The sequence below is a fragment of the Mchenga conophoros genome, linkage group LG3 (assembly GCF_057382185.1).
Source record: "Mchenga conophoros isolate Kocher_MC1m ecotype Shallow Benthic linkage group LG3, M_conophoros_male_GT1.1, whole genome shotgun sequence".
NCBI lineage: Eukaryota > Metazoa > Chordata > Actinopteri > Cichliformes > Cichlidae > Mchenga > Mchenga conophoros.
The window spans coordinates 48,495,034-48,510,995 of NC_140528.1; the positions used below are offsets into that span (position 1 = coordinate 48,495,034).

Below are 15,962 nucleotides of genomic sequence, written 5' to 3' on the forward strand. Positions count from 1 at the left end.
GATGTTTCTTCCTTGTGTCTGGAGCTGGAAAATAAACTCAAGAATGAGAAAAAGAGGAACGATGAAAAAAGGGAAACATTCAAAGAGATGTTTTTATGTTTTTACGTTTAATTCTGACACTTATGCTGTTAAACTTTACCAACAAACAAAAATACACCAAAAACCTTTTAGTAACACAGAAATCCAGCTGCACTCAAGGAAAAGATAAACTGAATAGTTGCTCTTTTTTTCATAAATCACATTTTATACATGTTATAGTGTGTGTGTGTGTGTGTGTGTGTGTGTGTGTGTGTGTGTGTGCGCATTTTCTTTTTTGTTTTGTTTTTTTCTACTTTTATTTTGGGAAACTACATTCAAAATCACATATATTCTTTGGACCTTCATTTATTTGAATTATTTAAAAAGAAAACATTTAAATAAAAACATTTTTTGTTCATTTCTTATTTGTATGAACCAACTTATATTTACATAATGTAACTGTGACTAGTTGTGTTATCATGATTGTCTTAAACATCAGCTTTTCTTTCTTCTGCTCTTTCTTCCTGTAACATTTCACATGAATACTGAAATCATCAATCAGCTCCAGCAGCAGAAAGAAAAAGCAGAGAAACTGAAGAATCAGTTCAAATCCAAATGTCACGAGGTTTGTTCTTCTATTATAAATATTCTTAATTTGCTGACCAAACTCTGTTTATCTCTATATTGCAAACAGTAAGGAAGGAAACAAGAAATAATTTTGTTTATTAGATGTCTGTTAACCCTTGGATGTACAACCTACCAGTACCTACACTCTTCCACGAGTGGGGTCAAAAATGACCCCAAATAGAAACAATGCATTTTGCTATAAACTCGGTTGATATTCTTCAAAATCTTTAAAACAAAGAGTTGTTATATTTTCATATTTGAGGTATTCCTCATAAAACATGTTTGTGACATGAGGCCCTTTGCATTTTTATTTATTTTTTCATTAATTTTAAGAAATTGCAGTTTTTGTATCCTTGTATCACGTTTGTATGTTTGCTCTGTATATACTGCAGAAGCTGGGTCTTCCTTCTGAAAGGCACAAGTTGTTCATCCACTGTAACACAATCACTGAGGATGAATTTCTGCCTGCAGTTGACCAGGAACAGGCCCCATATGTAGCTGAAAGCTGCCATGTGGTTTGTTTTCAGGCCATAGGCTCTGGTCCTCTTGTCATCAAAGTGCAAGAAACTGCGAATATCTTTAAATCTTTGAATTGACATAGTGGCCTTGTACCATGGGTTATGCAGAGGACTCCCAAAAAACACACTGACTGGTACATCCCAGTTCTTCTCACTTCCTGCAAGAATGGTCAATCAAATGAAGGCCATGAGCTTGTGTTTGATTACATTTTTCCACTCTTTTCCCCTGTCTGTGGCTACTCTTTGTGCCTCCATGTTTGTGCATGTCAGAACCTCTTCTATTATATTATCAGACATGAACATCTTCCATGCATCTATTGGAGAGACAGTACTAAACCCAGGTGCAAGCCCTGGCTGACTAATTCAGAATATTGTGGCCAGAGCAGTAAGAGGGGCTCATTCTGTTAGACTCAATATCCATTTCCTCTTCAGAGGACTCATCAGAGGACTCCTCTGTGTCTGACTGGCCTTGTTCAGTAGGGGAGACAGTAGTCTGGGTCCTCTATATCTGAGATGTCAGATTCTGAGTCAGTGCCTCCGATGGGCTCTTCATCCCATCCGTCCTGGATCATTTGTAGGGCCACAGGGATCCTAGCTGGCCTCATAGCAGCCATGTTACTTTAGATAGTTTAAAAAAACATCAGAAAGTACAATGTTTGAAATGCACAGGAAACTATAAACAGGGCTGCACATAAACGGTCCGCAGGTGCACATTTGCTGTCAAAATAAAAGATGCGTACCAGATAAGAAGTTGGAACGTGCGTTTGTGTACATAAGATTTTCTGGAGGAGGACAGACATTTGTTCAGAACTCTTAAAGATGTTGAAGAAGCAAGCTCTGTAAGCAATTACTTTGGTGTTCCTCCACCAAAAAAGAAGCACGTATTCTCTGAATTTCAGGGAATACTTTTATTTTGAAAGCGAATGCGCACCTGCAGACCACTTATGTGCAGCCCTGACTATAAATCATGTACGTTACTGTGTAAAAATGAATTCCTGATCCATCAGAAGTGTAAGTGGGACGGTCGGAGTTGCTAAGAATGAAAGTTTCATAGAAGATTCCATAGGAAGTGCTTGGGGTCATTTTTGACCCCACGTGTGGAAGAGTGGGGTAGTGATACAAAAACTGCATTTTTTTAAATTAATGAAAAAATAAATAAAAATGCAAATGTCCTCATGTTACAAACATATTTTATGAGGAATACCTGGAATATGAATATATTACAACTTTTCATTTTAAAGATTTTGAAGAAAAACAACTCATGGGGTCATTTCTGACCGAACGTGTGCATCTAAGGGTTAAAATATTTCTATATATAAACATGTTGCTCACAGTGTGAAGCTTCAATCATTTTGTCACTTTTATCAACAAAATGCTGCAGAAACATCAACATCTGTCTTTATTTCTGACAGATGATCAACTCTGAGAGGGAGAAGGATGAAATCATTAAGACGCTGATGGAAACATTTCCTACCCTGGACTCAAAGGTCAGTGAAAGCATCAGTGAGACCGCAGAGGTAAACATGGACACATGTGATGCTGTCATCCTCCCAATGATCACAGACCTGTGCACTTATATTCCTGCAGTTTTGTCCAGCAGCAGTTTCTGTGTCATTAACCAAACACAACTTTGAAATCCTACCACTGCAAGATTTTTGACATCATCCCACAACACTTAATGTTGTTAACATCATGCTACATCAGCTCCCTTATATTTACATCATACAGCTTTAATGTGACTCTGGTTTTGTTTCATTATTGTGTCTTAAACATGAACATTTCTTCCTCCTGCTCTTTCTTCATGTAACATTTCTCCTGCAGTTAGAGAAGAAAACTGAAATCATCAAACAGCTCAAGCAGGTGAAAGACACTGTAGAAAAACTGAAGAAGGAGCTGGAGAAGAAAAATCCAGAGGTTTGTCTTTCAGTTATAAACATTCTGAATTTACTATATATATATGTATATATATATATATATATATGTATATATATATATATATATATATATATATATATATATATATATGTGTATGTATATGTATATATATACGTATGTATGTATATGTATATATATGTATATGTATATGTGTGTATATATATGTGTATATATATGTGTATATGTATATATATGTGTATATGTATATATATATGTATATGTATATGTATATATATACATATATATATATATATGTATATATGTATGTATATGTGTGTGTGTGTGTAGGGTGGGCCATTTATATGGATACACCGTAATAACATGGGAATAGTTGGTGATATTAAAGTCCTGTTTGTGGTACATTATTATCTGTGAGGGGGCAAACTCGCTAAAAATGGGTGGTGACCATGGTGGCCATTTAGAAGTCGGCCATCTTGGATACAACCTTTTTTTTTTCAATAGGAAGAGGGCCATGTGACACATCAAACTTGTCACAAGAAAAACAATGGTGTGCTTGATTTCAACGTAACTTTATTCTTTCATGAGTTATTTACAAGTTTCTGACCACTTATAAAATGTGTTCAATGTGCTGCCCATTGTGTTGGATTGTCAATGCAACCCTCTTCTCCCGCTCTTCACACACTGATTGCAACACAGCAGGAGAAATGCCAGCACAGGCATCCAGTATCCGTAGTTTTATTTTATTGATTTATTGATCTAAAACAAAACAAAAAAGTTTCTTCATTATTCTATAAAGCTTACATTGACAGAAATAATAAAAGTCCTTTCTTTTATTATTTAAGAGTCTACAAAACTGCTTTTTTATTTTTATTTTTCAAGGTCATATCTCGAAGCAGAGTAGCACCAATTTACATTTAAATAAAGTGCTTAAGAAATTAATTGACTTCAGTTTTGTGAGTTTGTGACTGTAATTGAATAATCATTCAAATAAACACACCAATCAGATTGAGTAAAAGGACACAATGGTTGGAAATATGCTACTCACAGTGTGAAGCTTCAATAATTTTGTCACTTTTATCAACAAAGTGCTGCAGAAACATCAACATCTGTCTGTCTTTCTGACAGATGTTTAAATCTGAGGAAGAGATGGATAAAACCATTCAGAAGGACATGCAGAGATTTCTTACAAAGGTCAGTGAAAGCATCTCTCAGCACACAGAGGTAAACATGGACACATGTGATGCTGTCATCCTCCCAATGATCACAGACCTGTGCACTTATATTCCTGCAGTTTTGTCCAGCAGCAGTTTCTGTGTCATTAACCAAACACAACTTTGAAATCCTACCACTGCAAGATTGTTGACATCATCCCACAACACTTAATGTTGTTAGCATCATGCTACATCAGCTCCCTTATATTTACATCATACAGCTTTAATGTGACTCCTATTGTGTTTTCATCATTGTGTCTTAAACGTAACATTTCAGGACATGTGGAATATTAAGGAGGTGAAAGCAGCAGCAGAGTTACTGAATGCTGAGTTGGAGAACAAAAGTCAGAAGGTTTGTGTTTCCATAAACATTATGTATTTGTTGAATCAACTCTCTTGATTCAGTGCACATCAGTATTTCCTCACCATCATATTGTACAATATACCGTACTTTCTGGACAATAGAGCGCACCTGTATATAAGCCGCATCCACTCTATTTTTAAAATTTAAAAAAAAAAAAGATATACAAGCCACACCCGGCTATAAGCCGCAGATATCTATGATGAAAAATTAGATATTTACTGCATGTACAGAACAATCTTGTACTGTAAATGTACATGTATGTACCTGAACAGATTCTTTCCGAACAATGCCTTTTAACACGGCAGCAACTTTGCTGATTAAAACGTAACAGAACCAAGAGAAAATAACCGTTATTTATTTACCTTCATTTTTCCTGTATTTGAAACCACAAGTCACTTTAATCATCGTCGTCTTCTTCAGTGTGGGAGTTGAACAGGCTCAGAAGCGCTTCATCACATCAGTCTCCATCAATCTCGCTCTCCGTGTCACTGTCATCCTCCGGTGAAGTTGGCTCTGAAGGTGCGCAGCAGTCCAGCCTTTCGGAACGCGTTGGTGATCTTTCACAGCACTCCACGCTGTTAGGATCCACTGACAGACATCAGAAAAGGATGCTTTTCGCATGCGGCCAGTTTTTGTGAATAACTTTTCACCGCTTGTCATCCAAGTATCCCACTCAACCCGTAGTGCAGCTTTAAATGCCCGATTTACACTGATGTCAAGTAGCTGCAAATACTTTGTTGTACCTCCAGGAATCACAGCTGGAATGGAGTTTGTTTTCTTGATCGCTGCTTTCACAGAATCTGTGATGTGGGCCCTCATGCTATCCAAAACAAGCAGTGCTTTTTTCCGGTGAAAAAATCCTCCCGGGCGCTTCCCATAGCACTCCGTTAACCATTCCTTCATTAGTCCTTCTATCATCCACCCTTTAGTGTTAACTTTGACCACTATGCCTTTCGGGAGTTGTTCTTTCGGCATAGTTATGCGCTTAAAAATCACCATTGGTGGAAGTTTTTGTCCGGATGCCGTGCATGCCAGAACGCAGGTGAAGTGCATCCTCTCGTGGCCTGTTGTTTTCAACAACACGGATGATGCACCTGTCTTGTTAACGGTCCTGGTCAGAGGCAGATCAAATGTTAAAGGTACTTCATCCATATTGATTATGTCGTCTGGTCCAATGGAGTTTTCTTGTATCTTTTTTCCAACGAATTTGTGGAAGTTTTCAACTTTTTCCTGATAGTCAGGGGGGAGTTGCTGACACAGAGTGGTGCTCCGTGCTCTGATGGACAGGTTTTTACGTCTCATAAATATAAAACATCATGACGGCCCACCTTTGAAATCTTCAATATTCATTTCGCGAGCCACCTGCTCTCTGTGTGTTCACCCATTCCTCCAGGACATTTTCAAGTTCAGGCCACCTGCTTTTATGTCCTCTGAAAGCTTTTCTTGACTTTTGGCATTGCATGAGCTCTTCCCGTTGTCGCCTCCAACGTCTCACCATAGATTCATTGACGCTAAGCTTGCATGCAGCAGCACGGTTTCCCTCCTGGACAGCAAGATTGATGGCCTTCAACTTAAAACTTGCATCATACGAACTTCTTCGTGTGGTTTCCATGATGAAGGGGCGAGGATTTGAAAATAATTACCAGTTGGTAATTTGTTGTGCGTGTTCTATCTGCTAAAGAAAAAGTAGCGTATTCTTCTTTGCATTAATTTTTCATCTATCTTGTTTTTTATTCTAATTCTGGTTAGAGTCCCCCTAGTGGTGGAAGAAAAATCTACAGAATAGCCACACCTTTGTATAAGCCTCATGGCTCAAAACCTAGGAAAAAAGTAGCGGCTTATAGTCCAGAAAATACGGTAAGTGTAGAAAAAAATCTAGGATATTAATTTAAGAATATAAAAAAAACACTATGCATATTATTAGTGAAGGAAAACTGTGGAGGATCGTAGGATCTTTTCATCTTCCCCACTGAGTTTAAGTGCTGTATGTTAAGACAGTTTACAGCCAAACATCAGTCACAGGAGAAACTTCTCTGTACAGAGAGTTGTTGGATGTGGGTTTTTCAAAAAATGAATCAAACTGATTTCCTGAGATGCAGTTACACAGAGGCAGCACGGCGGTTAGTACTGTTGCCGCACAGCAAGAAGGTCCTGAGTTCAATTCCACTATCAGGCCACACAGCATCAGGCTGGGGTGCCTGATGGTGGGGCGGGCTGTGTGGAGTTCGCATGTTCTCCCTGTGTTTGCGTGGGTTCCCCCCAGGTACTCTGGCTTCCTCCCACCGTCCAAAGATAGGTTAACTGATTAATCCAAATTGCCCATAGGTGTGAATGTCAGTGCGAATGGTTGTCGGTCCCTGTGTGTTGGCCCTGCAACAGACTGGCGACCTGTCCAGGGTGTACCCCGCCTCTCGCCCTATGACAGCTGGGATAGGCTCCAGCGACCCTGACAAGGGATAAGCGGAAGCAAATGGATGGATGGCATTTACACAGAGTGAGTCATGACTCGCTCTGTGTCAGTCTTCAGATCTTCACTGATTGTTAGTTAGTAATTTGTCACATACCAACAGCACACTGAGGTTAAATCAGATAAAAAACAAATTCTCTATTTCTGCCCTTTTGACTATTTTTAATCATTTTAAATAGTATAAAATTTGTATGCAAAATACAACAGTAAAAATTAAAATAGGAAGTTCCAAAAAGATCACAGATTACAGATGTGGAGTTTATGTGAACACATCATAAAGTGGAAATATAAAATATCATTAGTTGTTTAACCCTTTAAAGCCGGTCAGAGCGGGCACGCTCCGTTTTGCCTAACTATATTTAAATCCCAGTAGCACTGCAATCACGTAAGCTAGCGCAATAATTTTTTTTGCATATGAAACCGGAGGAGTTGTACTTACATCTTATGCCATCAGCTTGTCCTAGGTCACAGTTTCCTTCCACATAAAGCTTTGCAAAAACTGCATAAAAAGCACTTGCAGCAACAAAAACATGATATTCCAGAAACACGCTTTGCCGATCCGATCAGCTGTTTGTAACACTTCCTACGTCCATCAGCGCGAACTATCACATGACCGCATGACCTGCCCGAAACCGGAAGTGACGTCATTTTGCGGAAATGTAGTTTTTTACTGTCAGGGCCTCATGAGCATATACTGGTGTTTTTAAAAGTTATGTTTGACTTTATGACTTTCTGTGTCGTTTCTGAGATGCTTAGGACTCATATTGCACTGCTGGAAATAGTTTATTTTGATGTATATGCTGCTTTTTTGCAAATTTGCACTATAATATTTATTTTCGTTTTTCCTGCAGTATATGAAAATTGGTGTATTTCAAAAATAAAACTATGAAGACACTTAAAATAAATTTCCTTTGGTGGGAAACTATTTTGTGCAACTTTTTTGTATTTACAGTTTTGAGGGATAAGCCTCTTAAATTTCTCTAACTAGAAATATATGTTAAAAAAACAAAAAACGATTTTAAATTTTAAAAATTAAAATTAAATTATTTTAAATTTAAATCTTTTTGTAGTTTATTGCACTTTGCTGCAATTTATGTAATTACTATGCACTTAATGCAGACATATTATTTAAATTTGGGCTATAATGGTTGTATTGCAACCCGTTCTCACTCCCGACGCGTAAAATAATGACGATTTGTCACGTCCCTTAACTTCTCATGCTGACGCCTAAGGTACCCTTCCACGTTTTTATGTGACGCTGTGGGTTGTCAATTCATTCCAATATGAACCCGCTCGCGGCGATCAGAGACGCTTCGAGCAGAGGCTCCAGCCATCCATTTACTCCAATAATAACCCCGTCACGGCGAAACATGACGCCGTGAAGCACAATCTAACTGGAGAACCGGGGACCCTCTCCGCGAACGGGTTTTTCTCCCTAATTTAATGCTTTCTTTTAATGACATCGTTAACATTTCTCAACAAAAACACGAAAGTATCACTGATAATTCAACAATAAAATCGCTTCATGTTGTGGCCATCACACAGTGTTTTCCAAACTGATTCACGATCTGAAAGTGCGCAGGTTTAACGTACATAATCCTTTGTTAGGTTTATTATTTTCATTTCACACGTAAAACACATTTATAGATTCATTCACCACTCCTGTTAGTTTTGGATGCGCTCGACTCCAACCAATCAGACCAATTTACGCAGACGCACTAATCCCGTAACTGCACACTACCCATAATCCTCAACCGCCGTCGCTATGGAAATGAAGATGACAACAGCTTGGTGCTACCCGTTATTCCTTTATTTACTCTAAAATAATAACCAGCGATAATACGAAATTAAACTGGCCCAGTGTTTAATTATGTAATTAAAAAATGCAAATTGTAGTATTTTATTTTTTACAAATTGCAATATTTATCTACAGCGCGCCTTTAGCGACACGTCAACAGATCTTAAGCAAGGCGATTGGATGGTTTTTACTGCAATGCATCTTGGGAGTCGTAGTAAATGTATCTTTCAACTCACGGTCCTGCAGCGAAGTTTTCGACTGGACACGAGACAGATCCTAGCTAAGTAAGTTGTGATAAACTGTGGGTAATTTGCATGTTCACTGAAATATTAATTTCAGTGATATTAAACTGATATTAAACTTGAAATGTTTTCACAGAGCAGTCTGTGTACCAAGAGAACTACTTCTGCAAAAGTTTATTTAAATTTTTTTGTGATGTATTCTCATGTGTAAGACACTTGCTTGGCCACCCAGCTAATGTTAGTACTGCTCTATTTTAGCAATGTATCTTTTCTGTAATCAATTCAGGTTTTTTTTTAACCCTATTCACGTAATTAACTCAATATTAATGACTTTAATCTCGTAATTGATTTTTTTTTCTAAATATGGTGTAATACTGCCTCGTAATATAAGTTATTTCTTTGGTCATAAATTATTTTTGTAATCGTTTCACCAAAACAGACCTGAAATAATCCCTACATGTTCCATTTTCATTTGCAGAAATGACAAAGCCAAAAACCAAACCATGCCCTTCCTGTCAGGCCCCAAACACCTGCAACAGGAAGACATGCAGTGGATGCCTGGGCAGCCTGAACCTAAAGGAGGGATTGAAAAAAAAACAAGAACAGTTTAAAAACAGTAACTGGGCTGCCTCTGTTAAAAAAAACTGAAATGCGAGCAGGGTGGTTAATTCAGCCCAGTTGTCAGTAAGTTTAAAAGTTCTGATCTAATAAGTGGTTGGTCTGGTAGACAATTCTTTATTAATCACAGTTGTCAATGTTTTCTTGTATATCATGAGGTAAGAAACTAACAAGACATGTATATACACATAAAATATTAATTTATAAAAGAGCATAAATAAAAAAGTTATTCACATCAGAATAACATCATCACACTAAAGACATCCAACTAGAAAAAACTTGTTAAAAACTATTTTTATTCAAGCTACTTCTGATTTTTAATTTAATCGGCTATTAACTGAGAGACAAAACATTTCAAGATGGATTTTATCATACATTTACAGGTTTGGTCACCATAAATACTTTTTAACTATCGACAACAATAAAACAACAAAGATGTGAAACTTAAAGGTTTGTTATACATCAATTTGCTTACATGAAAGACTGGCTGCATGTTTTTCTTTGTTGTTCTTGCAGGTTTCAAAGCTACATGCCCTGGGCTACCAACCAACTCTGTTTCTTGGACAGTTTGACCGTAAGGGCCGTATAGTAGGGGACGTGATCACTCAGATCGAACCAGCGGAAGGTGCTGCACGTGACATCCTCATGAAGATGAGGAAGCTTTATGAACACCTTCTGAGAAGTAAGATATGCTTTGTCCATTATCTGTAACCAGGTGTCCTTATCAGGTAGCCTATCCTAGCTGTCTTTGGGTGATACTCATGGTACACCCTAGATAAGAAGGCAGATCATCACGGGGTACATAGAGACAAACAAGATGGTGAGGATGAGGATAGTTAACAGTCACCAGCTATTCTGTTCTACTCTACTCTATTCTGTTCTATTCTATTATTCAGCCAAGGTTCAGACCAGTAACCTTCTTGCTGTGAGGTGACAGCTGTCCTACATGTCCTGTTGCTAACATGAAAATAGTGTTATATCTGCCTTATTACCTCCCCATGTGTCGGTCACATCACCAAAGCTAGCCATACTGAACCTCTGGTGTTACCCACCTGAACAATTTTGTATGTGTGTGTGTATAGTATGGTCTTTCACACTCATGTATATACAAATGTAATTTTAAAAATCTTCACAAAAACCAGACCTGATAATTCTCTTCGAGACTTTCTAGTATAACAAATGTTATATAATGTTACCAATATGAACACCAAGATTCTTAAATAACTTATATACTTCTTAAGAGGTTACCTGATTACCTCCCTGAGGTAGTTAGCATCACCATTGTACAAAACTCCTAAGTCACAGTACTAGCTTGAAGTGTCAAATGTTATTCACTACAAAGTCAGGAAAGTAGTGTCATCAGAGGAAAAAGTCATTATCTATCTGGATTTATAGTCACACTCATTAATTTTTTAATGTACAATGTAGAAAAGCACTACAGATGTCACACTACCCTAGAGGGCACTTGTACTGAATTATTTGGGTCAGTGAGTGTGCGAGATGACTTATTTGATGCCAATATTTACCAGTTGTATCTTTAGTAAAAACTTAACTGAAAACATGCAAATCACTACTTATTATGTGTTTATGTGTACTGTACATTTTTTCAACCCATTTTAATGAATGTTTAATATTTAAAATTTTTCAGAATTACAAGCTTCACCTCCTGCTAAAAGTTCTACACCAGCAGCTGGACCATCCTCTGCTGACAGTGTCGATGCTGGACCAGTCCCAGACCCAGAGGCTCTAAACGAGGAATTTATTCTTCATTTAGAGCCTGTACCAACATCTTCCCTCTGTCAGCCTCCTGCATCCTCCTCTTCATCTCTGCTTCCTCCTGCATCCTCCTCTCCATCTCTGCTTCCTCCTGCATATTCCTCTCTGTCTCTGCTTCCTCCTGCATCCTCCTCTCCATCTCTGCTTCCTCCTGCATCCTCCTCTTCATCTCTGCTTTCTCCTGCATCCTCCTCTCCATCTCTGCTTCATCCTGCATCCTCCTCTCCATCTCTGCTTCCTCCTGCATCCTCCTCTCCATCTCTGCTTCCTCCTGCATCCTCCTCTTCATCTCTGCTTTCTCCTGCATCCTCCTCTCCATCTCCACATCCTGCATCTCCCTCAATTTCTACGGTGTACACCTCGGATGTCCCAAACAAAAAAAGGACAAGGAAAGGTTAGACGTTATGGTATTGTAAATGTACGAAACACATGACATGTTCGTTAAGTTTGTTAAGATTTCTTTTTCTTAATTTTTGCATTTTTTCCAGTTTTACAGAACTCATGTAAATATTTCATTTGTTATTTTTCAGAATGCCGAAAACACCGTACACAGAAGATTTTCAAATATGAAGAGATAGTAGACAGGAGAGTTGTAAATGTAAGTAATTTAGCCTGCTGTTGTGCAGATTTGTTTGCGTCTTTGGACTTCCCGGATTTGAACTGTGCCTGACTGAATATCCATAAGCTTTTGTATTTGATGAATCTACACTAATTCAGCCACTGAGTCAGGATTTCACTCCAAATAGGACATTAAATAAGAACAGACCACCTGATACGACCTGGTCATGCTGCCTTCCTGATGTTTACGTTCTTTAAAGTCCTCCTGACATCATGCTCAGAAGGAGTGATTGATGTGGAGGTGCTCCTTCCCATTCAGTAACATCTGCTTCAGTTAGTTTTGCTTGTGAGCCACAATGTAAGCAGTGTTGCTTTGCTGACATGCACTCGATGCTGGCAGTACAAGCATTGTAGTGGTTCTTATGTTTTTGTAAACTAATTGTATAATATATTGAGCCATTCAATAGTACACAAATGTTTATAAGCTCCTTTTTGTATGCAACTTGCATGTCTTTCTTAATTAATTGTTTGTTTATATCATGTTTTTCAGGAAAAAGAAGAAGTTAAAGTCAAGTGGAAGCCTTGCTCAACATGGTATGTAGTAACAACTTTGTTGGACGGGAACAGACATTCATATTGTTGATAAATAGTTATCAACTCAATTTGAATTCATGTATTTGGACTAAAGTAAATTGGGAGCTTTTAGCTATCGAGCTTCTCTTCTGTGAGGAGCTTGATAGCTGTCCACCTCCAAAGTCCATTATGAGTTTTGGAGGTGGACATGGTCAACACTTTTAAGAGTAGGCATAAGACTTTACTTCTTTATAGAGCTTATAGTTAGGGCTGGTTCAGCTCAGCCCTTAGTTATGCTGTAATAGGACCAGACTGCTGGGGGTTAGTGTCCCCCCCCTCTCTCTCTGTCTCTTTCAGGGTTATGCAGGCTCAGTATTGGTTGAAGATGCAGTCACGTCTCCTTTTACTGAAAACTCTCCCCCTCTCCCTCACCACCATCTGTAAACATACATGTCTCAGTAATGCAGTTCATGCATGTTACTAACTAAACTTCTTCCCTGGAGTTTCTGTGCTCTCTCATCCAGCAGGTTCCAATGGATCGTGGCTGCTGCTGTGGTCCTGCTTGACATCTACTACATATATTAATACTCTCTGACTTGATTTGATTAATTTATATTACAATGAAGGTGTATAAAGCATGACATGAATATAGAAGATATTTCATCCTAAAAAATTGTCATATGTCACAACCTAAATTATCCTATTTTGTGTGTGGTTGTCGTTGTTGTTTGTTATGTTTTTCTCCTGACAGTGGCAAAGTGTGGGATGACACATGGGAACCTGCGCAGTTTTACACACAGTAAACCAGGCACCACAGGTCGCAGAGATCGCACAGTTCACAGCTTGCAGTTCAGCATAAAAGTTCAAAATAAAATATTTACTATACATTTCAACCAGTGTCAGTCTCTGTTTCACTCTCTAATTGTGGCTTAAGTACCTAACATATTCATGAATCTGATCGATCAATAATATCTTCCCTGCACTCGACATCTCATAGTTTTACATATCAGCCAACATTATTGTCTACATCCTCATAAATATAGAAGTGACTTGCTTATTATAACATATTACAAGGTAAAGTAATACTGCACTGCACGTATAGTAAGTAACACCTACTGTGTATGGGAGCCTAAAGCAAAGTTAACTGCACCAGTACCAGCTTCAGAACATATTGTATATTATATGTTTCTACCTTTTTGTAATATGTCATGTTTAGATGCAGTGACAATTGCACATTTGGAGTTGTGGTCATATGTGGTCTTTATATACAGGGTATTAAAAAAAATTGACATTTTTTGCTATTTTTCTTGTTTGTTTGCACAATATTATTGTGTACATATTACATATGTAACATCATTGTTAATATTATTATTAGATATCAAAGATACAATTTGATTGAGGGTTTTCCTGTCATAATTTCAATAAAAATGCAATTACACACGTAAACAATAGGATCAAAATAAACTTTTAAAAAGTCTGTTGATCAAATGCTGATTTTCAAAACATTCTAGAGGAAAACAGAGATAAAATAATCTGAACAGTAACAGTGATTGTGGATGATGATGGAGGCTTCAATGGATTATTCTGTTTCAATCAATAGGTTTGTATCTATGACAATAATTTGATAAGTTTAACAGGTTGGTTTAGGCCTGGCAATACAGCAAATATTCACCAACTTTTGTTTTTGAAGAATGTTTATCTTTTTTGGGATGAAGCTATCTGGCAAAATGAGACAACCCTTTTAACCTAATCTTTATGTCTTTTTTGTGGCTATGATACTGGATTTTGGTTTGATGCATATGCAGGTTACAGCTGGGGAATGGCAGTATGTTGTGGATTGATTTGGCATGTTCAACCACTGTTACACCAAACTCTCTCACTTATAACATGATAAAGGCCTCTTACTCAGTGTCATGGATTTTCTATACTTTTGGGGACACAGGGCCAAAGTCTGAGGCAATAAGTCAGATCAAAGAAGGCAATGATTCTAAAATGGGAGTTTACTTATGTCATTATATATATCCAGGAATATGTGCCTGAGGATAGTTGTCATGAAATCAATATTAAATCAAAGTATTCCTTAATTACCACAGCTGACACGAGTTCTCCATAGCTGCCTGCTGTCTCAGGATCTGTCTCCAAAAAGGACCAGGGAGCGCTAACGTGTTGTGTTCTAAACTGATGAAGAAAATGCACATTAAACATAGTATAAACTTACTGAGTGAAGTAATGTCAAGAGGATTCCTTTAGCTCCTATTGGGTTGGTTCCTTGATCAATGCAATACAGAATCATTAATCTGGTTTTATGTAATGTCCTCAAAACATGTCAAAATGAGGCTCACTAGTCTGTGTGGCCTCCACATGCCTGTATGACCTCCCTACAACACCTGGGCATGCTCCTGATGAAGTGGCAGATGCTCTCCTGATGGATCTCCTCCCAGACTCCAGGACTAAAGCATCTGCCCACTCCTGGACATTTTGTGGTGCAGTTGGTGGATGGAGCGAGACATAATGTCCCAGATGTCCTCAATTGGATTCAGTTCTGGGGAATGGGCGGGCCAGTCCACAGCATCAATGCCTTCGTCTTGCAGGAACTGCTGACACACTCCAGCCACATGAGGTCTAGGATTGTCTTGCATTAGGAGGAACCCGGGGCCAACCGCACCAGCATATGGTCTCACAAGGGGTCTGAGGATCTCATCTCAGTACCTAATGGCAGTCAGGCTACCTCTGCCGAACACATGGAGGGCTGTGCTGCTCCCCAAAGAAATGCCACCCCACAGCAAAACTGACCCACTGCCAAACTCATGCTGGAGGATGTTGCAGGAAGCAGAAGGTTCTCCACGGCGTCTCCAGACTGTCACAAGTGCTCAGTGTGAACCTGCTTTCATCTGTGAGGAGCACAGGGCGCCAGTGGCAAAGTTGCCAATCTTTGTGCTGTCTGGCAAATGCCAAACATACGGCACTGTGTTGGGCTGTAAGCACAACCCCACCTGTGGACGTCGGGCCCTCATACCACCCTCATGGAGTCCATTTCTGACCGTTTGAGCGGACGTGCACATTTGTGGCCTGCTGGAGGTCATTTTGCACAGCTCTGGCCTTTCTTTCCTACCCCACAGTACCTTCCCTTACCATTTGTTTCCTACTCTTTTACTTCTTTGATGACTGTTGTCTTTCTAGATAAGCAATTTCATTTGCTCTGGGGCGAGTCACTGGCTCGGGTGCATTCTGGGACTGTCAGTTCACCAGTGTGCTGGCATGCTTCTTAACAAACACACCACTACAGCAAACATCTC

The 15,962-nt window shown here is 38.7% G+C and overlaps 2 protein-coding genes across 8 annotated transcripts in view; both read left to right on the forward strand.

The window, feature by feature from the left end:
- The window catches only part of LOC146579125 (uncharacterized), an 83,693-nt gene that overhangs the window by 43,078 nt on the left and 24,653 nt on the right, over positions 1–15,962 (forward strand). For all 7 annotated transcript variants that reach the window (XM_085261320.1, XM_085261272.1, XM_085261314.1 and 4 more), the window contains 5 exons: positions 581–643; positions 2,576–2,650; positions 2,985–3,077; positions 4,185–4,250; positions 4,548–4,622. In XM_085261320.1, the coding sequence (XP_085117446.1) occupies positions 581–643; positions 2,576–2,650; positions 2,985–3,077; positions 4,185–4,250; positions 4,548–4,622 (372 nt within the window). The remainder of the gene's footprint in view (positions 1–580; positions 644–2,575; positions 2,651–2,984; positions 3,078–4,184; positions 4,251–4,547; positions 4,623–15,962) is intronic.
- Positions 9,810–13,734, forward strand: LOC146579126 (uncharacterized). Its single transcript, XM_085261365.1, has 6 exons — positions 9,810–9,825; positions 10,276–10,441; positions 11,408–11,929; positions 12,066–12,133; positions 12,644–12,687; positions 13,418–13,734. The coding sequence occupies exons 2-6, from the start codon at positions 10,405–10,407 to the stop codon at positions 13,467–13,469; spliced, it is 723 nt and encodes a 240-aa protein (XP_085117491.1). The 5' UTR covers positions 9,810–9,825; positions 10,276–10,404; the 3' UTR covers positions 13,470–13,734.